General features: G+C 45.1%; 1 protein-coding gene and 1 long non-coding RNA gene across 5 annotated transcripts in view; one reads left to right on the top strand and one right to left on the bottom strand.

The window, feature by feature from the left end:
• The window catches only part of LOC126942911 (uncharacterized), a 600,821-nt gene that overhangs the window by 353,990 nt on the left and 219,636 nt on the right, over positions 1 to 27,195 (top strand). The window lies entirely within an intron of this gene.
• ZNF558 (zinc finger protein 558) lies at positions 519 to 21,507 on the bottom strand. Of its 4 annotated transcripts, none has more exons than XM_050770579.1 (9): positions 21,224 to 21,507; positions 20,463 to 20,546; positions 15,311 to 15,647; positions 13,979 to 14,088; positions 13,355 to 13,443; positions 12,598 to 12,724; positions 4,270 to 4,365; positions 3,386 to 3,468; positions 519 to 2,887 (listed from the first exon to the last, which is right to left on the bottom strand). In XM_050770579.1, exons 4-9 carry the CDS (start codon positions 14,007 to 14,009, stop codon positions 2,105 to 2,107), a joined length of 1,209 nt encoding a protein of 402 aa, XP_050626536.1. In that variant the 5' UTR covers positions 14,010 to 14,088; positions 15,311 to 15,647; positions 20,463 to 20,546; positions 21,224 to 21,507; the 3' UTR covers positions 519 to 2,104. The 4 variants fall into 4 exon arrangements, with proteins under 4 accessions (XP_050626536.1, XP_050626537.1, XP_050626538.1 ...); XM_050770580.1 differs by having other exon boundaries at positions 21,356 to 21,507; XM_050770581.1 differs by lacking the exon at positions 21,224 to 21,507 and adding an exon at positions 20,709 to 21,208.

The following is a 27,195-nucleotide window of genomic DNA, read 5'->3' as shown; positions in this document are numbered from 1 at the left end:
CATTGTGATTTTTGGCTGCACTTTTGGTTTCGGTCATCATGGTCATAAAGAAGTTCTTCAAACTCTAGACCTTGAGGCCACCTTCCAAGAGACAGAATGGGTGAGATGAATGGAAAATAAGCGAGAACGAGCCAGGAGATGTTCCCCACAGTGACTTCTACTTACTTCTCATTGCCAGGTGAGTGGGAAAAAACTTGCCTGGGCTTCAAGAAAAACTCTAAGATTGAGAACATTCGATACCATTCACAGACAACTTGAACATGTTTCTTTCTTTAAGCAAATAAATGGAGGAGAATGGACACTGGGAAAGAAGCCAACATATTTGGCATATCAAGAGAGAAAATAATCAGTATCATGAAGCTCATGTGCTCTGACAAAAACACCATTAAATTAGAAAAACGTGTATTACAAATACTAATTTCCATTATGATAAACCGAATCACTCAGAAGGTATTTGGAAATAACTTTTTGAATATGCAATATGTCTTTAACAAGCAAATTATAATAAATACATTGCATTAAAATTACGAAATATAAGTTAATGTTTATTTTAGGGAACAGCTATACACGTTTATGTTAAAAGAAAAAAGACTAAAAAGTTAATGAGCTAGCAGTCCAATCTATAGATGAGACACTGATGTAGGAAATCCCACACTCAAAACAAGTTATCATACTTTTTGTTCCCAGTGAAAATTGTGGCCACTCAGTGAAGAGTTGAGGCTGAGGCATCCTAATACTGATTGCATTCCTAGGGGTTTCTCCATGTAAGTTCTCTCATATACAAGAAAGAGAAGAATCACTGAAAAATATTCCAGTATTAATATACTCATAGGTTTTGCATCCAGGGCGAAGTTCCATATTTTCCATAACACAGAGGCATCACTGAAGGCTTTTTCTTTTTCTTTATATTTGCAAGTTTCTCTGCAGTGTGAATGCTCACAAGTTTCCTAACAAATGTGGAAAACCGGAAAGCTCTCCAATATTGATGATGTTCAATGGGGCATTCAGCCCAGAATTAATCCGCAAGTCCCTTAAAAACTGAGAGAACATTCAAGGCTTTCCCATAGTCACTGCGGAATACCACATTACAGTTTGCTCAGAAATGTGAACACTTTTGCTGTAGGATATTCCGCATTTCTGAGTGTTGTTCCGTTGTGTGATTTCCAATGTGTGTCTTAAGGGATGACTGTCTCTGAAGGCTTCTGCACTCTGATGACCTTCACAGGTTTTCTCTCTTAGTGTGAGCTGTCACACGAATCCCTGCTGATAGCACTGAAGGCTTTCCTACAGCTGTTCCATTCTTCAGGATTCTCTCAGTACATAACCTTCTGGGCCCATGAGGGTGAGAATTTGAGCTGAGAGCTTTACCACACAGATTGTCCTCAAAAGGTTTCTCTTCAGAGTGAATTAATAGGAGTTATTGAATGCTATTTCATATTGATTAGATTAAAAGGATGATGTGCTGAGGGCTTTACTTCATTAATTCCATGGCAAGTTTCCCAGATGTTTCTGAGTGATCTGTTTCCTTCTGTAGTCTCTCACATTGTATCAGGATTGGTGTGTTGAGACCAACACAATAGGAAATAAGTGAAAGCTTAGCAGTCCTCCTGAGGATAGGTCATAAAAGTCATTTTGGCCTCTGTACTGGTCGCCTCTTGGATCACTAACCTTCGGGAGAACTTATTGCCAAATCAGAAAGGAACTCGGCCTTGTAAAGAGGCCTATGTGGAGAGGCCTGCATGGTAATGACTGAACGTCCCCTGACAACAACCAACACCAACTTTCCAGGCATGTGAATGAGTTATCTTGGAAGTGGACTGTTCATCAGTAAAGATGTTAGATGGCCACAGCTTTGGCTGACATCTTGACTGTAAGTAAGGGCATGAGAGATCCTGCCATGTAACTACAGAGATAAGCTGTTCCTGAATTCCTGACCTGTAGAAATTGTGAGATAATAAATGTTTGGTGTTTGTGGCCACAGAGTTTTGGGGGATCATTTGTTATGCTGCAACAAATAACTTATACATCCAGTGTGAGCTCTCTCAAACTATCTTAGGGATGAAAGATCAATGAGTGCTTTCCCCCAGAAGTTCCCGCAGTTAATTCATATCCACCTATTATGTATTCTCTTGTGTACAGAAAGGTAGGAGTTACTTGTGAAGGATTTCCCACAATGATTACATTCATAGGGTTTTTCTCCAGTGTGAGTTCTTAAGTGTTTCTTCACAGCTGAGAGATTATTAAAGGCTTTTCCACAGTCACTGCACTCGTAGGGTTTCTCTCCGGTATGTATTCTCTTGTGCACAGTCAGAGAAAAGCTACTGCTGAAGGATTTCCCACACTCATTACATTCATAGGGTTTTTCTCCAGTATGAGTTCTTACGTGCTGTGTCAGATAGGAACTCTTCCTGAAGGTTTTCCCACAATCGTGACATTCGTAAGGTTTCTCCCCTGTATGAATGCTATTGTGCCCAGTGAGGGAGGACCTTGTGCTGAAAGCTTTTCCACACTGATTACATTCATGGTGATTCTCCCCCGTGTGAATCCTCTTGTGGCTTTTGAGGTTACAACTGGTGCGGAAGACGTGAAAACACTGGTTACATTCGTAGGGTTTTTCTCCGGTGTGAATTCTCACATGCAGTCTAAGGGATGAGGGATCACTAAATGCTTTCCCGCAGTGATTGCATTCATAGGGTTTCTCCCCATTGTGGATTCTCTTATGAATAGTAAGGTAAGATCTGCTACTGAAGGACTTCCCACACTGATTACAGTCATAGGGTTTTTCTCCAGTATGAATTCTCTTGTGCTGAGTTAGATTAGATTTTGTGCTGAAGACTTTAAAACACTGATTACATTCATTGAGTTTCACTCCACGATGACTTCTTTCCTGTGGATTAAGAGACGAATGATAACTATAATTTATAATATTTGAAATACTTAACGTTCTCATAGGAATTTTCTCTCCCAGGAATTCTGTTACATTATTATAATCGATATTTTGGCTACTTTCAGTGGTTGTATATGGTTTCTGTCCAGTTTTAGTGCTAAGCAAGTTAAAAAACATAGATGCTTTGCCACAAGTCCTTATCAGATTCACAAAACATTTTCTGATAACTTCTGGATGAAGTTTTGTTCCCAACAGTCAATATCTGAGCCACAGATAGGAAATATTTACTTGTGGGAACTCTCAGTGAAGAAATAAGTTTGAAGCTAACTCACACTTCTCTAAATATTTACAATTTTCACAGTGTCTCTCCAGGGACATGGCATTCTCAATTATAAATGACACTCTCCTTTAATCCCTCTCCTGGTTATTTTGTGCCCTTTCTAAACTTAGGGCATTCTCCTACTGTAGAGAACCAGAAATCACCCATGTTAGTCTTACCGTTTTTACACCTTTAGACTGTTCTTTTCTGAAAACATGCTTCTTAGGAGTTAACCATTTGACTTTAAGTAGAGTCTCCAAATCTGAAACAAAATGAAAAGAAATTTAGGTTGATGGAGAAAATAAATGGAAAAGTACACACATGAGTAAAGGCAGATTCTGAGGGATCAAGGTTTTTGAGGATGTTTTGCAACAAAGAGGATTTGGTTATGAAAATTTTAGGTATTAATTTTAGGCTGGGCGTGGTGGCTCAAGCCTGTAATCCCAGCACTTTGGGAGGCCGAGACGGACGGATCACGAGGTCAGGAGATCGAGACCATCCTGGCTAACATGGTGAAACCCCGTCTCTACTGAAAAAATACAAAAAACTAGCCGAGCGCGGTGGCGGGCGCCTGTAGTCCCAGCTACTCGGGAGGCTGAGGCAGGAGAATGGCGTGAACCCGGGAGGCGGAGCTTGCAGTGAGCTGAGATCCGGCCACTGCACTCCAGCCTGGGCGTCAGAGCGAGACTCCGTCTCAAAAAAAAAAAAAAAAAAAAAAAAAAATTTTAAAAAAGATTCTAGACAAATTGAGATTGATCACAGATTGGCGAAAGGAGGAGTGATCAGGAATGCAAAGTGGGAAGGAACTTAATGGAAATTTTCAAAAGAGTTGCATCTTTGTTTCTTCCCTGAGCCCGAAGGGAAGTATGAGATGATGATGAGAGAGTCAGAGAGAAAAGAAGGGACATGAGGAAGCTCATACCAAATGTTCTTGTGCATCTTTGGCAGGAACAGGGCATTTTACGAAGTTCCCTGATTGACATTAACTAATGTAATACTCCCAACCCCCAAGTCACTGGCCAGAGGTATTTCTCACAAGGGCTCATATCTGCCTGGTGCTCACCTGGACAGGTGCTTGGTAGAATTCCTCTTTCTTCTGTCATCACCTTCTTGTCTTGTTCCAACTGGGATATTAGACTGGGTTTATTAACACGACACCCTATTTATGGAAAACGTACATATGATATAGGGAATGGTGCTGGGGACAACCAACTCCATGAAACAAATGCCAACATTTCTGAAGATGGAAAAGTGTGACTTTAGGAATGGTGAAATAAATAATCACTTTTTTTTTTTCTTTTTTTTTGAGATGGAGTCTTGCTCTGTGCAGCGGCATGATCTCGGCCCACCGCAACCTCCGCCTCCCAGGTTCAAGCGATTCTCCTGCCTCAGCCTCCTGGGTAGCTGGGACTACAGACGCATGCCACCACACCTGGCTAATTTTTATATTTTTAGTAGAGATGGGGTTTCACCATGTTGGCCAGGCGGGTCTCGATCTCCTGACCTTGTGACCCACCCACATTGGCCTCCCAAAGTGCTGGGATTACAGGTGTAAGCCACTGCTCCCTGCCAATTACACCTTAATTCTAGTGCATACGGTAACTCACAGGGAACAAAAATGCAAGCATATTCAACTCGATATTCAGGGTGACAGGGCATAAGCAGCTCCAGAAGCCCATGCCTGAGTTCAAATGCACACTTCGGAGGCCCCGACACTTTTAACCATGAAGAATATAAAGTCAGGACAAGAAACAGATCTTCAGTTCGTAAGGCAGGAATTAGAGACAGCCCATGAGGGTGTCTTCATTAGTGTCATTCATCACTGTACTCCCAAGCCCCTGCACAGACCTAGGAACACAGAGGTGCTTAAGAAAACTTGAGAGAAGTGATGACGGTGACAGTGGTGGAGGAGGGAGTTCCAGACGTTCATCCCTCCACAAAAACAGTGAGGAAACTGGCAAAAGCGGTCAGAATCAACTTTATTGGAATTGTGGAAATGTATCCAAAGTCCATAGCCATCAGGAGCATGCCTTCTCAGAAAACCCAGCTGAATCTGGGTAAGAGAGCTTTACGATACTTTAAATGGACCTCTTTCCCCCTGCTTTGTCTACAGCCTTGAAGACAACAGCCTGGATTCCTAGTACTCGCAGGGAGCAGAATAGACCTTACTCCGTGGTTGCTTTTCCTGGCCTAGCTGGTGGTTCCCCGAAGGACTGGCTCAAAGGGTTGCCTTTATTTATCTAACTCCAAATTCTTTCAGGGACTGAGCTGGTTACCTGGAACACATGTGATCAACACATGTGAAGGCAAATGTATTAGTCAGTACTGCCTGAGGCAAGAGAAGACAGTAGAAGCAAACAAAAGACTAACCAAAAAACCTGAAGGGAAAAATGGGGAAAAAGATGTTTGGGGAGTAGGACTTTGAAAATCTTCCTCATATTCTTAAGAACCTGTAATTCCAAGCACATACTCAGGGCTGGGAGCATGCCCAGAAAATACTTAGAAGGCACAAAAACCTCACCTTTTGGTGACCTTCAGGCTCTGCACATGCCAGAAATGAAGGTCAAGGCAGAGTTAACTGCCTATCTAAGTATTAAAGGCATGTCCCTATGTACACGTAGAGCCCGTGTAAAAAGACTGGAAGTTTTTTCCTTTCTTGTTCCAGGCCGTCAAATCACTATATGACCATTACGCTCTCAGTGGCCACACAGGGCAGATACAGACATTACAAAGTTAGTTCTGAAATAGAACTACTGTATATCCTAACAAGAGTTTACAATATATAATATTCTAGAACTTTAGAATATATCAGAGTTCTATTTCAGAACTAACTTTAGAACTGTCATATGTTCTATAGATACATACAATACCAACAACAACAAGCAAAACAAACACTGGAGATGAGGAAAAGTCTCATTCCCAAATTGCTATATTATAATATTCCAAATGTGTAGTTTCCACAAAATAATTATGAGGCAAGCAAGGAAACAAACGTTGGGCCCATTACAAGACAAATGAAGCTGGTAGAAATTGTCCCTTCAGAAGTTCAAATACTGGACTTCACTAGACAAGTAAAATAAGTCAACCATTTTAAATCTGCTAAAAGATGTACAAGAAGTATGTATAAAGAACTAAAGGAAACCATGAGTACAAATTTTCATCAAATGAAAAACAGCAAAATAGGTACAACTATGGCATATGAAAAAAATACCAAAAAAATGGAAAACATAAAGAGAAACTGTGGAAGGCAAATAAAAAAATTTGAGTTGAAAAGTGTAATAGCTGAAATGAAACATTCAGAACATATCTGAGCAAGCAGAAGACAAAATTGGTGACCATGAAGATAGGACAACTGATATTATCCAGTCTGAGGAGCAGAAAAAAGAGAGAGGCCAGGCACAGTGGCTCATAGCTGTAATCCCAGCATTTTGGGAGGCCAAGGCAGGAGGACTGCTTGCATCCAGGAGCTGAAGACCAGCCTGGGAAATATAGTGAGATCCTGACTCTACAAAAAATAAAAAAATTAGCTGGGCATGGTGATACACGTCTATGGTCATGCCTCCCTGTTTGGGAGGCTGAGATGGGAGGATCACTTGAGCCCAGGAGGTCAAGGCTGCAGTAAGCCACAATCACTCTGCTGCACTCCAACCTGACAGAGTGAGTGAGAACCTGTCTCAAAGATACAGACAGAGAGAGAGAAAGAGAGAGAGAGAATTTAAAAAAAGATGAACAGAGCCTGAGACCTGTAGGATACCATCAAACATATATATGATGCGGAGAAGACAGAGATGTGAAGAGAGAGAAAGGGGTGAGAAGGTTGAAGAAATAATGGCTAGAAACTTCCTAAAATGGGATGAAAGGCACAAATGTACAAATCCAAGAAGCTCAAGAAACTCAAGTAGAATAAATTTGAAAAAATAGAGATTCATACTGAAACACACAAACACACACACACACACACACACACATTTTTTGAGCCAGGGTCTTATTCCGTCACCCAGGCGAGAGTACAGTGGTGTGATCATGGCTCACAGAAGCCTTCATCTCCTGGAGTCAAGCAATCCTTCCACCTCAGCCTTCCAAGAAGCTGGGACCACAGGTGTGCACCAGCACATCTGGCTAATTTTTAAATATTTTATAGAGACAGGGTCTCTTTACGTTGCCCAGGCTGGTCTCATATTCCTGGCCTCAAGGGGTCTTCCTGCCTCAGCCTCACAAAGTGTTGGGATTACTGGCGTGAGCCATTGCACCCGGCATCAAACACATATTAATCAAGCTGTTGAAAGACAAAGGCAGCATCCTAAAAACAGCAAGAGGGAGGTGAACTATCACGTTACACAGGATCCTCGGTAAGATTAACAGCCAATTTCTCAATAGAAACCATGGAAACCACCAAGCACTGGAGTGGTATATTCAAAGTGTTGAGAAAAAATGGCAACCAAGAATTCTATGTCTGGCAAAACTCCCCTTCAGAAACAAAGAAATGAAGACCTTCCCAGAAACAAAGACTGAGTGTTTGTCACTATTACATCTACCCTACAAAAAATGATTGAGGGTGACTTCAGGACAAAATGAAAAGATAATAGATAGTAACTTGAATCCACAGAGAGAGGTGAAGAACACTGGTAAAGGTAAATACAGAGGTGAATATCAAAGTCACGGACAATGTGTTTTTGGTTTGTAACTTCTCTTTTATTACTACATAATTTAAAGACAAAAGCATAAATGATTATACATCTACATTAATGGGCACATAATGCATACAGATGTAATTTGTGACAAAATTACTAAACAAAACAGCTACAGTAAAACAAAGTTTTTATATACTATTGAAACTAAGTTGCTATTAAACTAGATTGTTGTAAATTAAAGTGCTTATTAAAATTCTCAGGGCAACCACTAAGAAAATAACTAAAAAGGATAAAAAGAAATGAGAAGGGAATCAAAATGGCCCGCTAGAAAATATCTAACACAAAACAACAATGAAAGAACTGAGGAACAAAAATGATATGACACATAGAAAAAAGTAAATAGCTATCTACAGCAAATAGTAAATAGGCAGAAGTAGCTCCCTCCTTATCAGTAATTACATCATTGCAAGGTGGATTTTGGCAGAATGGATTTAAAAAATAACCCAATTACAGATGGTTCCCAGCTTACAATGGTATGATTTTTTAACTTTATGATGGTGCAAAGGTCATACGCATTCAGGAGAAACCACACTTCAAGTGCCCTACAACCATTCTATGTTTCACTTTCAGTACCATACTCAATACATAATTTATAATTGTTGAGCTATTCAATACTGTATTTAAAATACCCTGTTATGTTAGATGATTTTGCCCAACTGTAGGCTAATGTAAGTGTTCTGAGCATATGTAGGCTAGGCTAACTGATGATGTTCAGTGGGTTAGGTGAATTAAATGCATTTTTGACTTTTCTTTTTTCTTTTTTCATTGTTTTGCATTTTTGACTTATAGTATTTTTAACTTACAATGGCTTTACTGGGACATAACCTCATCAAAGTTGTGGAGCATCTGTACATACTGTCTATAAGAGACTTACTTTACATTCAAAGACACAAATATGGTTGATAGTGAAAGAATGGAAAAAGATTTCATTCAATAAATATTGTTATAAAACATAGAGAAAGACATTATAGATGTATAAAGCATCAATTTATGGAGAAAATATAACAATTATAAACACATATGTGCCTAATAAGAACTCCAAAATGTATGAAGTAAAAACTGGCATAATGGAAGGAAGATATAGAAAGTTCTACAATAATCGCTTGAGGCTTCAATACTCCACTTTCAATAATGGGTAGAACAACATATTAGAAGATAAAAAGGAAACAGAGAGCTTAAACAATAAACTAACTAGACCTAACAGATACATAAAGAACACATCACCCAACAAGAAAATGCATATTCATCTCAAATGCACATGGAACATTCTCCAGGATAGATGATATGTTAGGCTATAAAAAAAGTCTCACTAAATTTAAAAACAATGAATTCCTACAAAGTATCTTCCTTAACGACAATGGAATGAAATTAAAAATGAGTAACAGGGCTGGGCATGATGGCTTACACCTGTAATCCCAGCACTTTGAGAGGTAGAGGTGGGTGGATCACAATGTCAAGAGATTGAGACCATCCTGGCCAACATGGTGGAACTCCGTCTCTACTAAAAATACAAAAATTAGCTGGGCGTGGTGGTGCGCGCCTGTAGTCCCAGCTACTTGGGAGGCTGAGGCAGGAGAATCACTTGAGCCTGGGTGGCAGAGGTTGCAGTGAGCTGAGATTGTGCCACAGCACTCCAGCCTGGCGACAGAGTAAGACTCCATCTCAAAAAAAATTAAAAGGTTATGTATTGGAAGCCTTAATATGGTTAAAGTGACAACACTACCCAAAATTATCTACAGAGGTAAAACAATCATTATCAAAATTCTGATAGTTTTTTTTCCTTTCAGAAATGCACAAACTGATCTGAAAATTCATGGTGCTGCAAGGGATCTTGAACAGACAAGTGTTGAATAAGAAGAACAAAGTAGAAAGATTTACACTTCCTGTTATCAAAACTTACTACAATGTAACAATCATCAAAGCAGTGTGGTACTGACCCAAGGATGGATATACAGACCAATGAATCCAGGAGCGGTGGCTCACGCCTGTAATCTCAGCACTTTGGGAGGCCCAGGCAGGCGGATCACGGTCAGGAGTTTGAGATATATAGACCAATGGAACAGAACTGAGAGTGCGTAAATAAACTCCAGTGTGCATGGCCACAGAATTTCAATAAGGATGCCAAGGTCATTTGATGGGGAAAGAACAATATCTCTATAAAGGTGGTGAGACAACTGGATATACACATGCAAAGAGTGAAGCTGGCCCTTTCTCTACATCATATGCAAAATTCACTCAAAATCTATCAAACAGCTAAGTGGAAGAGTTAACACTAGAAAATTCTTAGAAGAAAACAGGGGTAAATCTTCATGACCTTGAGTTGAGCCATGGTTTCTTAGGTATCACACCAAGAACACAAGCAAAAAAGAAAAACTAGATACAACAGACTTCATCACAACTAAAACTTTTTTTGTTGTTTGAGACGGAGTCTTGCTCTGTTGCCCAGACTGGAGCACAGTGGATCTCAGCTCACTACAACCTCTGCCTCCCAGGTTCAAGCGATTCTCCTGCCTCAGCCTCCCGAGTAGCTGGGATTACAGGCACCTGCCACTATGCCCGGCTAGTTTTTGCATTTTCAGTAGAGATGGGGCTTCACCAAGTTGGCCAGGCTGGTCTTGAACTCCTGACCTCAGGTGATCCGTCCGTCTCGGCCTCCCAAAGTGCTGGGATTACAGGCATGAGCCACCGTGCCTGGTCACAATTAACACTTTTGTGCATCAAAGGACACTATCAAGAAAATGAAAAGATACCCAAATAATAGAGAAATCACTTATGCATTGTATTTTGAATAAGGATTTGGTATCCGGAATATAAAATGAACTTTTAAAATCCGACAACAAAAATAAACAACCCAAATAGAACATGGGCAGAGGGTTGGGAGCGGTAGTTCACACCTGTAATCCCAGCACTTTGGGAGGCCAAGGCAGGCAGATCACTTGAGGCCAGGAGTTTGAGACCAGCCTGATCAACACAGCGAAACCATGTCTATAAAAAATACAAAAAAATTCAGCCAGGCATGGTGGCGCATGCCTGTAATTCCAGCTACTTGGGAGGCTAAGGAATGAGAATCACTTGAACCTGGAAGGCGGAGGTTGCAGTGAGCTGAGATCACGCTGCACCATTGCACTCCAGCCTGGGTGACAGAGGGAGACTCTGTGTCAAAACAAGCAAACAGCCGGGCGCGGTGGCTAACGCCTGTAATCCCAGCATTTTGGGAGGCCGAGGCGGGCGGATCACAAGGTCAGGAGATCGAGACCACGGTGAAACCCCGTCTCTACTAAAAATACAAAAAATTAGCCGGGCGCGGTTGTGGGCGCCTGTAGTCCCAGCTACTCGGGAGGCTGAGGCAGGAGAATGGCGTGAACCCGGGAGGCGGAGCTTGCAGTGAGCCGAGATCGCGCCACTGCACTCCAGCCTGGGCGACAGAGCGAGACTCCGTCTCAAAAAAAAAAAAAAAAAAAAAAGCAAGCAAACAAGCAAACAAACAAACAACAATAACAAAAATGGGCAAAGGACTTGAATAGACACTTTTCCAAAGAAAAATACTCAGCAAGTACATGAAAAGATGTTCATGTCATTTGTCATTACAAAACTGCAAATCAAAACACAACGAGATAGCACTTCACACCTACTGGTATGACTATAACCAAAAAGGCAAGTGCTGGACAGATGTGGAGAAGCTGGAACCCTCATGCATTGGTGGGAATGTGCAGTGGTGCAGCTGCTGTGGAAAAGTCTGGCAGTTCCTAAAGAAGCTAAACACAGACCTAGCCTTCCACTCCTAGTATATACCCAAGAAAATGCGAAGTGGGCGTTTAAACGAAAGCTTGTACACAAAAATTCATAGTATTATAGCATTATTCCTGATAGTCAAAAAGTGGAAACAACTGAAATGTTTATTAATAGAAAAATGGATTGGGCAAAATGTGGTATGTCCATACAATGCAATATTATTCAGTCATAAGGAATGAAGCGCTGGGACAACATACAACATAGCTAAGCTTTTTTTTTTTTTTTTTTTTTTTTTTGAGACACAGTCGTGCTCTGTTGCCCAGGCTGCAGTGCAATGATGCGATCTTGCCTCACTGCAACCTCTGCCTCCTGGTTCAAGCAATTCTCCTGCCTCAGCCTCCTGACTAGCTGGGATTACAGGAGTGCACCACCATGTCCGGCTAATTTTTGTATTTTTAGTAGAGACGGGGTTTCACCATGTTGGTCAGACTGGTCTTGAACTCCTGACCTCGTGATCCGCCCGCCTCGGCCTCCCAAATTGCTGGGATTACAGGTGTGAGCCATTGCGCCCGGCCCCTAGCTAAGCTTTTAAAACACTGTGCTACATGAAAGAAGTCAGACACAAAAGGTAACGTATTTTATAATTCCATTTATATGATATATTCTGGATAGGCAAATTCCTAAAGACAGAAACCACATGAGTGGTTACCAGCAGCAGTAGGTAGGGATCGGCTGCCTCACAGGGACGAGGTTTCTTTGGGGGTGATGAAAATGTTGTGATATTAGATAGTGTTGATGGTTGCACAATACTATGAATATATTAAAAACCACTGGACTGGACATCTTCGAATGGTTAAAATGGTGACTTTTATGTTGTATGGATTTTACCACAATAAAAAAAACAAGAAAAGCCGGCAAGTCTTGCCACCGGAGCCATTAAATAAATGCAGGAATGATGTCAGGCTTACCCAGCGAGGCCAGGTTCCTGCAGTTCTCCAGCATCACGTCCCTGTACAGTGTCCTTTGGGCAGGGTCCAGCAATGCCCACTCCTCCTGGGTGAACTCCACAGCCACATCCTCGAAGGTCACCAAGCCCTAAAGCATTGCAAACATCACAGCTTAGCCAAGGACTACCCGCACCAACATGCACAGGAATAGGGCCCAGAAGAACAGAGCCACGGCTAGGGAAACCTGAGCACGAGATGTGGGGTGGGGTTCCGAGCTCCCCTCCCTGGCTTCTGAGCTCAGCCCTCAATGCTTGTCTCCTTAGGCCACTCCCAGGCCCAGTGCCCAGTACCACAGAGCAGCCGTCTTTTCTCTCAGGCTGGGCGCTCCTGTGACCTCGTTTCCCTCAGTCTCCAGGGGAGCACGGGCCCGTGACACGGCAGAAATCGGAGAAATACTTGGTAAGTGAATGAATGATTTCCGTACGGCCTTCATTCATCGCTTGGGCTTAGAACATTGTCATGTCTTTACCTGGCTTTCCCTTAAAACTCGCAGGAGCACGTGATGTACTTAGGGACCCTGGAGGGGGCTCTGAACCTGTAGTAAACGTTGACACACACTGACATTTTCTGGGCAGCCCTCACCCTCCATCAGATGCCTGGAAATCCTGGGATGCCTGAGGACCTGGTTTGGCCATGAGGCTCCAGGCTGCTGGAAGGTACCAAGTCTAACCTTCTAGTCAAAGGAGTAATGACTTGGGAAAAGGAGCATCCGACTCACCCGTAGCCAGCTTGTCAGGAGCTCATCAACCAGCTCTCCGCTCTCTGTGTGTCCTTTTTGCTGAGAGGCTGGGAACGGGGAAGATGGAGCTGGAGGAGGAGAAACGAGTCCCAGGGATTCAGGCTTGTCTAATGCCCACAGATCTGCCCATGATCAACCATATCCACCTCCCACACACACATGGATGAGGCACCCACACAGCGCCGACCCACACTCCACACAAACACCTACCCACAGCTCTCCTAAGATACCCGAACACAGCTCTGTCTCACCAACCAAAAACAGGGCTCAAGGTCTGACTGCACTTGGGGAAGGGATTATTCCCACTTCACAGATGAGGAAACCGAAGTTCCAAGGGTGTCACTGTGTTTTTATCAGGTTCACAGAAAGAACTAAAGGGAGAATTCAAAAGTTCCAGCACATTCACCACAGAGGCGACATCCATAGACATCCAAACGCCTAAGTCCCAAATCCCAAGAGCCGCCCGATCAGACACCGAGGACCTCTGGGCCCTGGGGCTCCACTCCTGCCTCACCTGCTCTGCCCAACCCCCTCCCGTCCCATGCTGTGGGTCAGAGCCTTTCAAGCCTGGACTCTGAGAAATGCCAGGACCCCACGACTCACCAGCAGTCGGGGGCAGGACGACGGCTGCCATCCTGTGACTCCGACAGCAACAGGGCAGCCGGGAAGCAGGACGCTCCTCCCTTATTCCACAGTGCTCTCAGGACGGAGCTCTGGAAGAAACGGGACCGCTCCAAGTCTCCATGGCCACCTCCCTCTCCGGCTGCTGCTGATGGGCCCTCCTCAGCCCATCCTTCCCATCCTCCTTCAAATGCAAGTTCTGGCTTCCACAATGGGCCTTTATTTTGCTGAGCAGGCAATCATTCAGGGCCACCTGATGGAAAACTTGCCTTCCTCTGTCCCCAACACAATGACCAGTACCTCCCTGCCCCACCCACTTTGAGAACCTTGGCTTCGCACAGTCTCACGGCACGTTCTTCCTATCCACAAACGCAATCCCGGCTACTTCCTCCTTCCCTGGGGACTCCGGTGCCTCCATCACTCCTCCCACCTCCAGTCCCAGTTCCTGGAGGACGTCAGAGACTCCCAGAGTCTCAGGAGTTCCTCAGTTCCAGGGCCCTTTGACCCTTCTCTCCTCATCAGCCACACGTTTCCACACGCCCCCTCAGCCTTGATCAGCACCGGGCACTGTCCCATCACCCAGAACAACGTTCAGAAACTCCCCTCTCTCGGAACCCACCTCCCTCCTCAACTTCCACCGCGTTCACTAATTTTTTCTGTCACCGCATGTCCTCTGACAACACACAGGCCTCAGTCACCTCCCCCACCTCAGTCACCTGCCTCCTGCCTCAGTCACCCTGATCCTGCCTCGGTCACCCCCTCCTGCCCATGCTCTGCCTCAGTTACCCCCTCTCCTGCCCTTGGTCACCCCCCTCCTGCCTGTGCTCGGCCTCAGTCACCCCCCTCCTGCCGCACTCAGCCCCTCTCCTACCCATGCTCTGCCTTGGTCACCCCCACTCCTGCCTCAGCCACCCCATCTCTTGATTTCATCCTCACCCAGCTTGGATGTCACTGTCCCTCATTTCAGCTGATTTCCTCCTCCCCACCCCACACCGTCATGCCAGCCCAGGCATGACTCCAAACATCCACCGGCTCCAGGGGACATTTGGGCAGACCACCCTGTGCAAGGGCTGTGACGCTGCCACTCTGGAGTAACACGGTCACCAATGTGAAAAGAACCCTCAGCCTGCAGGGCGATCCCACAGGTCAGCATGGCTTCCCACTCGTCAAACCTCCTCTTCCTCTTTAAACCTCACACCTTCTCCCCTGTCCTCTCTGTGGTAACTGCTTCCTAACGAGCCCCTGACGATCCCAGCCTCCCGGTGCCCACACCCTGTGTAGAAGACCTGACACACACACAGGATTAGGGCTGACCTGTGTGACCAGCAGAATATGGCTGAGGAGACAGTGGGGATGGGTACAGGGTTGACTTCCAGGGCCCAGGTCCTAGAAGGCACTGAAGCTGCTTCCGCCTTGGTCTCCTGGATGCTGCTCTAGGGGATGCCAGTTGCCATGCTGGGAAGATGCTCAAGTGGCCCTGTGTAGAGGCCTATGTGGAGAGGAACTGAGGCCTCCCACCGACAGCCAGCTCTGACTCGCAGGCCATGGAGTGGCCTCCGGTACCGGTTGAGCCTTCGGATGATACGAACTCAGCTGACAGCCTTCTGCAAGTTTCCAGCCAGAGCCTTCCAGCCAAGCCGCTCCTGAATTCCTGAAACACAAAAGCAGAGACAGACGATACACGGTCATTTTTTCAAGTGACTAAGGTTTGAGATCATTTGTTAGGCAGCAGGAGACGACACATCATCTCATTTTCAGCAGATAGTCCCAATCCCGCTTCTCAGGGTAATGATCACGAGGATCTACTTTCCTGTGTTGCTGTCAGCACTGCAACCTGCACCCTGCTCTCCCGCCTCCTCCCATTGCAGACAAGGAGCTGCCTGCCTTCTCCACAGGACCTGCTGGGCAGTTCTGGCCTGGGATCCACCCGCCTGCTTTTGAGGAGCTGTCTGTGCTCGAAGCTCTCTCCTCCGCTAATTTTTGTAGTTTTAGTAGTCAGGGTTTCACCATATTGGTCATGCTGGTCTCAACCTCCTGACCTCAGGTGATCCACCCGCGTCGGCCTCCCAAAGTGCCGGGATTACAGGCGTGAGCCACCACGCCCAGCCTGAAAATGAATTTTCAATTGTGTTTCATTCTCATTGGTTTAACTGAAATAGCTCCATGTGGCTAGTGGCTACCATGCTGGACAGCGCCTAGACAAGCACAGGCCTGACTTCCTTGAGGATGCAGAGGCGAGGCCCTGTGAGTGGCAGAGTGAGGATGGGCACATGGCCCTGGGCCAAGGAGGCTGCCTGCAGGTTTGCACAGACAGGAGCTGGGGCACAGAGAGTGCTCTGAGCCCTCTGACCAATGCATGGAGGAAAGCGAGCAGCATCACATTTTCTCAGCTCTAAATTCCCAGGTCTCTTCTTTCTACGTCCTTCCTACTCCAGGACCATTACTCAGGCTTAGGCCACAATCATCTGATTCCTAAATTACCTCCGAACACCTTCTCTTTTGCCTCTTAAATGTCTTCCTTCTGAATCCTGAAGTTCTTGTTATCTACATGCTTACACTACATGCAAATCGCATCACTCTCCGGCCCACAACTCTTCAGTGTATTCCCACTGGCCTGAGAACAGAGTCTGAAGTGAGGCCTCGCCTGGTTCTGCCTCTCTCTCGGTCTTGGTCACACCTCTTTCCCTGTTTTGTTTTTTGAGGAGTCTCACTCTGACGCTCTGGAGTGCTGTGGCGCGATCTTGGCTCACTGCAACTTTCGCCTCCCAGGTTCAAGCAATTCTCCCGCCTCAGCCTCCCAAGCAGCCGGGACTACAGGCATGCGCCACCACACCCAGCTAATTTTCATAATTTTAGTAGAGACGGGGTTTCACCATGTTGGCCAGGCTGGTCTAGAACTTCTGGTATCAGGTGATCCACTCACCTTGGTCTCCCAAAGTGCTGGGATTACAGGCGTGACCACCACGCCCGGCTTCTTTCCCTGTTCTTGTCTCAGCTTCAGCCATCCCTGTGTTCCCAGTGCAGGGAGCATGGCAGCCTCTCTCCTGCTGCGGGGGCTTTCCTTACGCAGCTTCCTTGACAGGCAGTGCTCTCTTGGACATATCCCTGTCCCCTCACTCCAGTCAAGCCCTATGACTAGCTACATCTGACCCCGACTTGGAGATGGAGCAGCAATTCCCTTTTTTAGGGGCCTGTGAACCCCAAATGGAAAAATAAAGGAAAATCTTGAAGTTCCTTTAAGGGAAATTCCAGGCAGCCAGCTAGCCCCAAAAGTAAATAAGGAACTTGTTAAACAAGAAGGTAACAGTAACCTAAACCAACAGCCAAAGAAGTTAAGGTTCCAGAGATGTTTGCTTTCCCCATGAAAACTAAAGATAATGCCTTAACATGCGTCCCTGAGTTGCCTTTCAGAGGCTGGGACTCCCACTGAGGACCCCCACCAAACGGAGCTGCTGGCTCAGAGACCCCAGATGAGGGGGGCGTGAAGGCTGAGCTTCAGCATCCATTGGGCTAAGTTTCTTGCTGAGGGGCTTGGAGAAAGTCACTTCCCTCAGCCCGTTCACATTTTCCTACTGACTCTAAATTTTTAAACAAAGCTTCTTTTCCTTAACCAATTACAAATCAGAAAATCTTTGAATCTACCGTATGCTCCTGCTTCAAGACATCCTTGCCCTTTTAGGTCTAAACCAGCGTCTAACCTCCATGTATTGCTTTATGATTTTGCCTGTAGCTTCTGCTTTTCTGTAATTTACCGTTGCCTTCAGAAATCCTTGCCTAGCTGGGCGCGGTGGCTCACGCCTGTAACCCCAGTACTTCGGGAGGCCTAGGCGGGCAGATCACCTGAGGTCAGGAGTTTGAGGCCAACCTGGCTAACATGGTGAAACTCTGCCTCTACTAAAAATACAAAACATTTGCCGGGTGTGGTGGCATGTGCCTGTAATCACAGGGACTCGGGAGGCTAAGGCAGAAAAATCACTTGAACCTGGGAGGTGGAGGTTGTAGTGAGCTGAGATCGCACCATTGCACTCCAGCCTGGGTGACCAATAGAGATTCTGTCTGATTAAAAAAAAAAAAAAAAAAAAAAAAAAAAAAAAGGCCGGGTGTGGTGGCTCATGCCTGTACCATCTCAGCACTTTGGGAGGCTGAGGGGGGTGGATCATGAGGTCAGGAGATCAAGACCAGCTGGGCCAACATGGTGAAACCCTGTCTCTACTAAAAATACACAAATTAGCCAGGTGTGGTGGTGGGCGCTTGTAATCTCAGCTACTCAGGAGGCTGAGGCAGGAGAATTGGTTGAATCTGGGAGGCGGGGATTGCAGTGAGCTGAGATTGCGACACTGCACTCCAACCTGGGTGACAGAGCAAGACTCCGTCTCCAAAAAAAAAAGAAAAAAAAAAAATTCCTTGCCTAACAGCCACTTGGGAAGGCCAGGATTTGAACAATTAATGGTCTGGTCCTCTTTGCTTAGTGTTCTGCAATAAAAGCTTTTCTATCTGATGCAGCAACCCTCAACATAGACATCTGGTTTCACTGTACCACCAGGTGACAAGACCCCAGTTCGGTTCTATAACAACTTAAGCTCTCAAGCTAAATATCCTTCCCAAGAAAGCTTCCCTGTTCCCTCTGATCAAGTTCACTTGTGCCAAGCTCCCACACCACTCCTGTCATTCATTGTTTAACATTCATCTTCCCTGTTAGAAGGTAAACTTTACGGAGGTAGGACAGGGGCCATTTCAGGTCCTCTAGGGTCCCCGTGCATTTGACCCAGGACCTGACTCATGGAGGTGACCTGGTTTGCCAAGGATTGTCCTGGTTTGAACACTGGATGTCCTGTGCCCTAGCAAATCCCTTGGTACTGAATAAATGAGGATGGTTGGTCTCCATAAACTGTGTACTCAAATAATATCTATTGCAGGGTAAGTAAACATTCCCTCAAGAGTGTTGCAGGAAAGCTAGAATGGAAAAGGTACACACACACACACACACACACACACACACAATCAGTAAAAACCCCACCATTTAATACAAGATTACTTAACATGATTCTCTGCAATATGAATCACCACACTGTTATTTCACAGAAGTTTTAAGAAACAAAGTTAATTCCTATTAGGAGGTGACATGGTTTGGTTCTGTCTCTCCCACCCAGGTCTCATCTCCAGTTGTAATAATCCCCACATGTCAGAGGAGGGGCCAGGAAGGAGGTGACTGAATCATGGGGTTGGACTTCCCTCTTGCTGTTCTGACAGTAAGTTCTCATGAGATTTGATGGTTTAAAAGTCTGACGCTTACCTCTTCTCTCTCTCTCCTGCAGCCATGTAAGACGTGCCTTGCTTTCCCTTTGCTTTCCACCATGATTGTAAGTTTCCTGAGGCCTCCCCCGCCACGCAGAACTGTGAGTCAATTAAACTTCTTTCCTTTATACATCACCCAGTCTCAGGAAGTTATTTAAAGTAGTGTGAAAACTCTCAGGTAGTTCTTTATAGCAGTGTGAAAACGGACTAATACAGGAGGCAAGGTGCAGAGGACAATCGTTTTGGAAACCAGTGCCCTACCCTTCAATTTATAAGTTGTTGCTTAATATTCTTCCAAATGGGGAAAAAAAATCCCACTGCTCAAAACACATCTGGTTGCCAGTCAATTTAATTTTAAATTTGTTACTAATGTAAGAAACCTCAAATCATCCTTTTTATAAATGTCCTCATATTTTGAAGTTTGGTGGAAGCTGATATGCCTTTAGAAATAAAATCGACAGCCGGGCACAGTGGCTCATGCCTGTAATCCCAGCACTTTGGGAGGTTGAGGCAGGCGGATCACTTGAGGTCAGGAGTTCAAGATCAGCCTGGCCAACATGGCAAAAATCCGTCTCTACTAAAAATACAAACAAAATTAGCTGGGCGTGGTGGTACTTGCCTGTAGTCCCAGCTACGCAGGAAACTGAGGCAGGAGAATTGCTTGAATCTGGAAGGTGGAGGTTGAAGTGAGACAAGATTGCTCCATTGCACTCCAGCCTGGGCAACAGAGTGAGACTTGGTCTCAAGAAAAAAAAAAAAGTCAAATCAAACAGGCCTGAAGAATGTTGCTGAGTAGTCCTGCTAGTTGTTAGTGGGAAGACTTGTAACACTACATATACATGTAAAATTTTCTACATTTATACTTATATAAAATCCAGAAACTTTTAGCATTATAGCATATCAGAAAATCTGCATTTAGCTACAGTTACACATCTTTACATTATTTGTATGTCTGTTTTGTAGACACTTATTTGCATGTGACTGTATTTACTTATTTATACACATATAACCAAAAATACCTCTGTCTTTTTACCTTGAACTTTCCTTAAGATACCTTCACTCTTAGTGACTTCCATGTGGTTACAACCCCAGCACAGGAAAAGCCTGTGAGCAGTTCTTCTACACAGCAGAGCCTGCTGGAACCTTGTTGTAGGTTCCACACTGTACTCACCTGGTCACACACAAATCCACAACGACAGGTGGACCTTGCGGCAGGCTTCAACACGAATCTGAGCTTGAATGATGTTTTTCTCATCTGAAAAAAAAAAAAGAGGCACAAAGATTTCTTTCCAGGATTTGTATAGGTTGTACAGTTGTTGGACACAGCTGTTGGAAACACCATCCCATTCACTTTTTTGGGTACTCAATGATTAAACGTGTAATAAGGGCCCAGCCTGTGGGCCGGGACTGGATTTACCTGATTCCTATCCGGCCATCTGCTCCTTAAGAGGGGAGAAAGCAGCTTAACGCTGTGTGCATTTGACTTGCTCAACTTCTTAGATTGGAGAGAGCTTCTATGGTGACTCCAGAGGCTTTAAAAATATCTTGTCACTTAGAGGCCCTAGTAAGTGACTAAGCTGAATTTTTAACAATGTATACGGTTTATTCAGAACTGTAGGTATTTTTTTTTTAAGGCCCTAGAGCAGGGTTTCCAAACCTGGCACTACTGATAATTCCTTGTTGTGGGGGACTGTCCTGTACAACGTAGAATCTTTAAGAGCGAGCAGAGTCCCTCTTCCCCGGCCTCCACCCTCTAGGTGACAGTAGCAGCCTCCCCTCCCCACAATTTGTTGACAACCACAGCCGTCTCCAGCTACAGTCAAAAGTCCCCCGGGGCGCAGAATCGCCCTGGATGAGGGCGACTGGGGCTCTCTGAGGAGGTGACAACGGCGCGGGCCCCGATCCAGGGGCAAGCAGCAGCTTCGCGCTGACCTGCTTGCACACAGCCGGAGGCCTCATGGACAGAAACACGGCTACCGGGAGGGACGCAGGGCCCACGGCTGGCGGTATCCGCGGCCCACGTCACCCCCTGGACTCGGACCCGAGGCCCCGCCAGTCGCTCACCAAGCCCGGCCCCTCCCGCGGGGGCCAAAAGCGCCGACTCGCGGGGACCGAGGGACTCGCTCTCCGGTGCCCCACGCGCAGCCCCTCCCACGGCACCGCCCCGCGCTTCCGCTTCCGGTCTGGGAAGAGCCGCGCTACATGTTCGCTTCCGGCTCACACGGGCAGCCTCGCAGAGTCGAGCGTGTTGGGGGTTCGGCGCTTAGGCGGCAGGCGCGGCGGGCGGGAGCGGCGGCCGCGCACCCCAGCCTCGGGCAGAGGTGTTCTAGTTTGCTTAGTGGGCACAAAGTTGGGCCCTGGCCTGCGGCAGTAATGCGGGCAGGGTTGGCCCTGGGGGCGGAGCCAGGCTGATTGTGGGCGGAGATTAGTTCCGGGGCGGGGCTGAAGGCGGGGAACCGGCTGCGGCCGTACCAGGCCTGGAGGGCGAGGCTGATTGAGCAGACACCAGTTCCAGGGGCGGGGCTGTGGGTGGGGCCCAGTTCTCGGGGTGGATGGTACAAGGCTTGCAGAGCTGGGGTGACTGAGCAGAGACCAGTTACAGGGGCGGAGACCTCCATTTCCTGGGCGGGGCTGAGCGGGAACCAGGCGGTGGTGGTGCCAGCCCTGGAAAATGGGGCTGGCTGTGGGCGGAGATCAGTTCCGGGCAAGGCAGAGGGCGGGGACTAGGCTGTGGGTGTACCGGCCCTGGAGGGCAGTGCTGATTGGCAGAGATCAGTTCTGGGGCGGAGCTATGGGTGGCACCAAGCCTGGGGGCGGGGCCGGCTGTGGGCGGAGACCAGTTCTGGGGGCGGGACTGTGGGCTGCACCAGGCCTAGGGATGGGGCAGTGGGTGGAGACCAGTTCCAGGGGCAGGGATCTGGGTATGAATAAAACGGTGTCTGATGTGGGTGGGTTGGGATAGGCCCAGGAGCCGGGATTGTAGGAGATAAGATTCAGGGGCAGGGCTTTCCTTGTATCCCTAGATTTTGATACAGTTACTTCGCCATGTGCATACAACCCGATAGAATCAGATTATATATGCACATTTGTCTATAATTTGCTTTCCCAAGGCAGAACATAGTGATTTAACACTAAGAGTTTTGGGGAGCAGGAGAGGACTGAGTCATAGATACACATATAGGAAAACTTAAGAGTGGTACAAAGTCAGTCAAATATTCTCCCACCACTGTCTTCCAGTTCTTTTGCTCACAGGCAAACATAATTTTTATCTTTATCTTTCCAGATATAGTGTGGACATGTATGTGTGTGTATGTGTGTATGCTGTAGTCATATTCATGGAATAAATGCTATTACTCCCCCTCCTACACACACACACAAGTCACTGTTTTATACACCATGGATATGGACTGAACAAAATAGGTAAACGTACTTGCCCTCGGAGAACGTGCATTTTAGTTGTGGGGTGGGCAGGAGGAGTGAACAGTGAATGTGATAAATAGAATACATGGTATGTTGGTGTGTTAGATACTGGTAAGTGCTGGTTGGGCGTGGTGGCTCACGCTTGTAATCTCAACACTGTGGGAGGCCGAGGTGGGCGGATCACCTGAGGTCAGGATTTCGAGACCAGCTTGGCCAACATGGTGAAACCCCGTCTCTACTAAAAATACAAAATTAGCCAGGCATGGTGGCGGATTCCTTGTAATCCCAGCTACTCGGGTGGCTGAGGCAGGAGAATCGCTTGAACTCTGGAGGTGGAGGTTGCAGTGAGCCGAGATTGCAGCCACTGCACTCCAGCCTGGGTGACAAGAGCAAGACTCCACCTCAAAAAAAAAAATAAATAAAATAAATAAAAACCAAAACCAAAAAAAAGATACTGGTAAGTGCAAATGGAAAAAAATGAGGGGAATGGTCTTGAGTGATCTTTCCGCTAGACAGTGAAGACTTTCTGCTGCCCCAGTTTGCCATGCCCTTGCAGACAGGCCACCAACGACATCCTTTTCCTCTTTCAGTGCACAGGGTTTACCCTGATGATGGAAGTGGGGCTGTGGGGCTGTGGTGGTCCTGGCTGGGAAGCTTCAACAGCTGCAGATGTGAGTGATTGCTCATTTTCACAGAGATCTGGCTGTGATCTGCTGTTTTTCAGAAAGTTAGGTGTGCCATGAATGGATGTCCAGGAAGATAAGCAGCTGCTGATTGGAACTGTGTGAATTTTTCAATTTAGATTAAATTGGGAGAGAATGAACATTTAATTCTTTCCATCTTTGAAAGTGGCATAGCTTTTTGTTGACGTAGTTCTTTCCTTAAGCCATGATAATTTTAATTCTAGTGAAATGTTAGGCATTCTTATTGGGGTTGTTTTTAGACATGGTACATAGCTCTTTTTTGTTTTTCTGTTTTGTTTTAAAATTATTTTGATAAGATTCCAAATTTACAGAAAAGCTGCAAGAATGGTACAAAGAACTCCTTTATATCTGTGTATTTTGTGCGTGTGTCACCAAAAGTTAACATTTTACCCCGTTTGCTTTATCATGAACTGTCTCTCTTTACATACATTACAATTTTTTTTTTAACCATTTGAGAGTAAGTGACAGATGTTGTGCCCATTTACCACCAAATCAGGGTGTATTTCTTAATAACAAGGACCTTTTCTTTCAGAACTACAGTAATTAGCAAAATCAGGGAATTGAACACTGCATGGGGCTGTTATCTAATAACATAATCCATATTCAGAATTGTCAATTGTCACAATAATGTTTTCCATGGCGTTTTTTCTTTCTTTTAATTTTTTAGTTTTGTGACAGAGTCTCACTCTGTTGCCCAGGTTGGAGTGCAGTGGCACCATTTTGGCTCACTGCAGCATATGCCTCCTAGGTTCAAACAATTCTCATGCCTCAGCCTCCAGAGTAGCTGGGATTACAGGCACGTGCCTCCACGCCGGCTTATTTATTTATTTATTTATTTTGGTATTTCTAGTAGAGATGGTGTTTCACCATGTGGCTCACACATGTGTCTGGGGACCTCACAGTTCCATGTGACTAGGGAGGCCTCACAATCATGGTGGAAGGCGAAAGGCACGGTCTTATATGGCGGCAGACAAGAGAGAGCCTGTGCAGGGAAAATCCCCTTTATAAAACCATCATATCTCGTGAGACTTACTCGCTATCACGGGAATAGCACGGGAGAGACGTGTCCCCATGATTCAGTTACCTCCCGCCGGGTCCCTCCCATAACATATGGGAATTGTGGGAGCTACAGTTCAAGATGAGATTTGGGACACAGCCACACCATATTAGATGTCCTATATTGGGCCACATTGGAGTCCTTCTTAAACTAAACCAAAGAAACAACAACAAAAAATAAAATAATATTATTTGAAAATACACCTAGGAATACCTGACATAATTTAAAGACATCAAACCATTTACACATAAAAGTAAGATCTTTTACAAATTACTCTTGCATCAAAGAGGAACACTAACTTCCACTAAAGACTATTTAGAATAAGGCATTTTTTTTTTCACATTTCTTTTGGGAGACTTTTTATAAAAAAAAAATTGTAGGGTCAGGGGTACATGTACAGGTTTGTTACACAGATATACTGCCTGTCATGGAGGTTTGGTATACAGATTATTTAATCACCCAGGTAATAAGCGTAGTACCTGATAGGTAGTTTTTCAATCCTTGCCCTCCTCCCACCCTCCACCCTCAGATAGGCTTCAGTGTCTCTTGTTCCGTCTTTGTGTTAGAATAAGGAAAAAATTTGTACATGACACATAAATGTCTCTGAGAGGAGATCTGTAGCTTGATATGCTAGTAATCCCAAAGTGATGTATTCAAATGATTTATGCTTTTAATTTAACATGGGATGTGAGAAAGAAACTAAAACCCAGGGGTCTAGTAAGAAAGAAATAGAATATAAAATCAGAATAAAATGTAGCAAAGTTTTTTTTTTTTAATTTTTTTAAAATTTTTTTTAAATTTTAAAATGTAGCAGTTTTTTTTTAAATTTTTTTTAAAATTTTTTTTAAAAAATTTTAAATTAAAAAAAAAATTTAAACCTTTTTTTTAGAATAAAGGTTTATTCTGAAAAAGCGGAGAATATCCAGAAATTGACATGGACTATTTACAGAAATTTTATATAAGAGAGTGGTAACATTTAAAATCAGCCAGGAAGAAATAATTTCAGTGAATGATATTGTTTCACACACCCATCCTTTCAGGAAAAAAGTTAGATCCCTACTTCCCAAAAATATCCCTAATCATTCTCAGATGGCTGAAGGAAGTTTAAGCAAAAATGGACACGTTCAAAATTCAATATACTAGGAAAGTTCACTGTGGAAAGAATGTTCTCTTCAACAAATTGTGCTGGGACAACTAGGTGCCAATATGCAAAAGAGTGAAATTGGCCTGGGCGTGGTGGCTCACGCCTGTAACCCCAGCACTTTGGGAGGCCGAGGCGGGCAGATCATGAGGTCAAGAGATCGAGACCATCCTGGCCAACGTGGTGAAACCCCGTCTCTACTAAAAATACAAAAATTAACTGGGTGTGGTTGTGGGCACCTGTGGTCCCAGCTGCTCGGGAGGCTGAGGCAGGAGAATCGCTTGAACCCAGAAGGTGGGGTTTGCAGTGAGCCGAGGTTGTGCCACTGCACTCCAGCCTGGGAACAGAGCGAGACTGTCTAAAAGAAAAAAAAAAGAAAAAGAAAAAAAAAAGAAATTGGACCTCTATTTTATACTGTGTATAAAAGTGAGCTCAAAATAGATCATAGAGCTACAGGTAGCAGCTAAAACTGTAAAGTTTTTGGAAGAAAACATAGGAGTCAAACTTTATGATCTTGGTTTAGGCAATTGTTTCTTAGATATGACATCAAAAACAGGTGACAAAAGAAAAAATAGATAAATTGGACTTAACATTAAAAAATGTTGATGCTTCAAAGGACACCATCAAGAAAAAAGACAACCATGGACTGGGTGAAAACATTTACAAATGATTTATCTGATATGTGACTTGTATTCAAAATATACAAAGCCTTGCAACTCAGCAGTATAAAGATACCCAATTAAAAGTGGACAAAGAGGTTTTTTTTGTTGAGATGGAGTCTCCCTCTGTCACCCAGGCTGGAGTGCGGTGGCACCGTTTTGGCTCACTGCAACCTCTGCCACCTGGATTCAAGCGATTCTCCCGTCTCAGCCTTCCAAGTAGCTGGGACCACAGGCACTCGCCACCACGCCTGGCTAAAATTTTTGTATTTTTAGCAGAGATAGGGTTTTGCCACGTTGGCCAGGCTGGTCTTGAACTCCTGACCTCAACTGATCTGCCCTCTTTGGTCTCCCAAAGTGCTGGGATTACAGGTGTGAGCCCCTGCACCCAGCCTGAAAAATGAACAAAGAGTTTGAATAGTCATGTCTTTTTTTTTTTTTTTTTTTTTTTGAGACGGAGTCTCGCTCTGTAGCCCAGGCTGGAGTGCAGTGGCTGGATCTCAGCTCACTGCAAGCTCTGCCTCCTGGGTTCACGCCATTCTCCTGCCTCAGCCTCGCGAGTAGCTGGGACTACAGGCGCCCACCACCTCGCCCGGCTAGTTTTTTGTATTTTTTAGTAGAGGCAGGGTTTCACCGTATATTAGCCAGGATGGTCTCGATCTCCTGACCTCGTGATCTGCCTGTCTCGGCCCCCCAAAGTGCTGGGATTACAGGCTTGAGCCACCGCGCCCGGCCCCCTTGAATAGTTATTTCTACAAAAAAGATATACAAATGGCAAATATGTACATGAAAAGATGCTCAGCCTCTTTAATCATTAGGGAAGTTAATATCAAAACTTCCATAAAATATCACTTCACACCCATTGGGATAATTTAAAAGACAGCCAATAACAAGAGATACTAAATGTTTTGAAGGCTATGCAA

This window comes from Macaca thibetana, chromosome 19 (assembly GCF_024542745.1).
Source record: "Macaca thibetana thibetana isolate TM-01 chromosome 19, ASM2454274v1, whole genome shotgun sequence".
In the NCBI taxonomy this organism is placed as follows: Eukaryota; Metazoa; Chordata; class Mammalia; order Primates; family Cercopithecidae; genus Macaca; species Macaca thibetana.
The sequence above is the reverse complement of the archived record's forward strand: the minus strand, read 5'-3'. Positions and strand labels throughout refer to the sequence as shown.

Coding starts and splice junctions, on each gene's coding strand:
- ZNF558 (XM_050770579.1), bottom strand. CDS start 14,009: ATGGCAGCCGTCGTCCTGCCCCCGACTGCTG. Junction 13,444..13,978: donor CGTCCTGCCCCCGACTGCTG/GTGAGTCGTGGG, acceptor CTCCTCCTCCAG/CTCCATCTTCCCCGTTCCCA. Junction 4,366..12,597: donor CAGGAACCTGGCCTCGCTGG/GTAAGCCTGACA, acceptor TTCCATAAATAG/GGTGTCGTGTTAATAAACCC.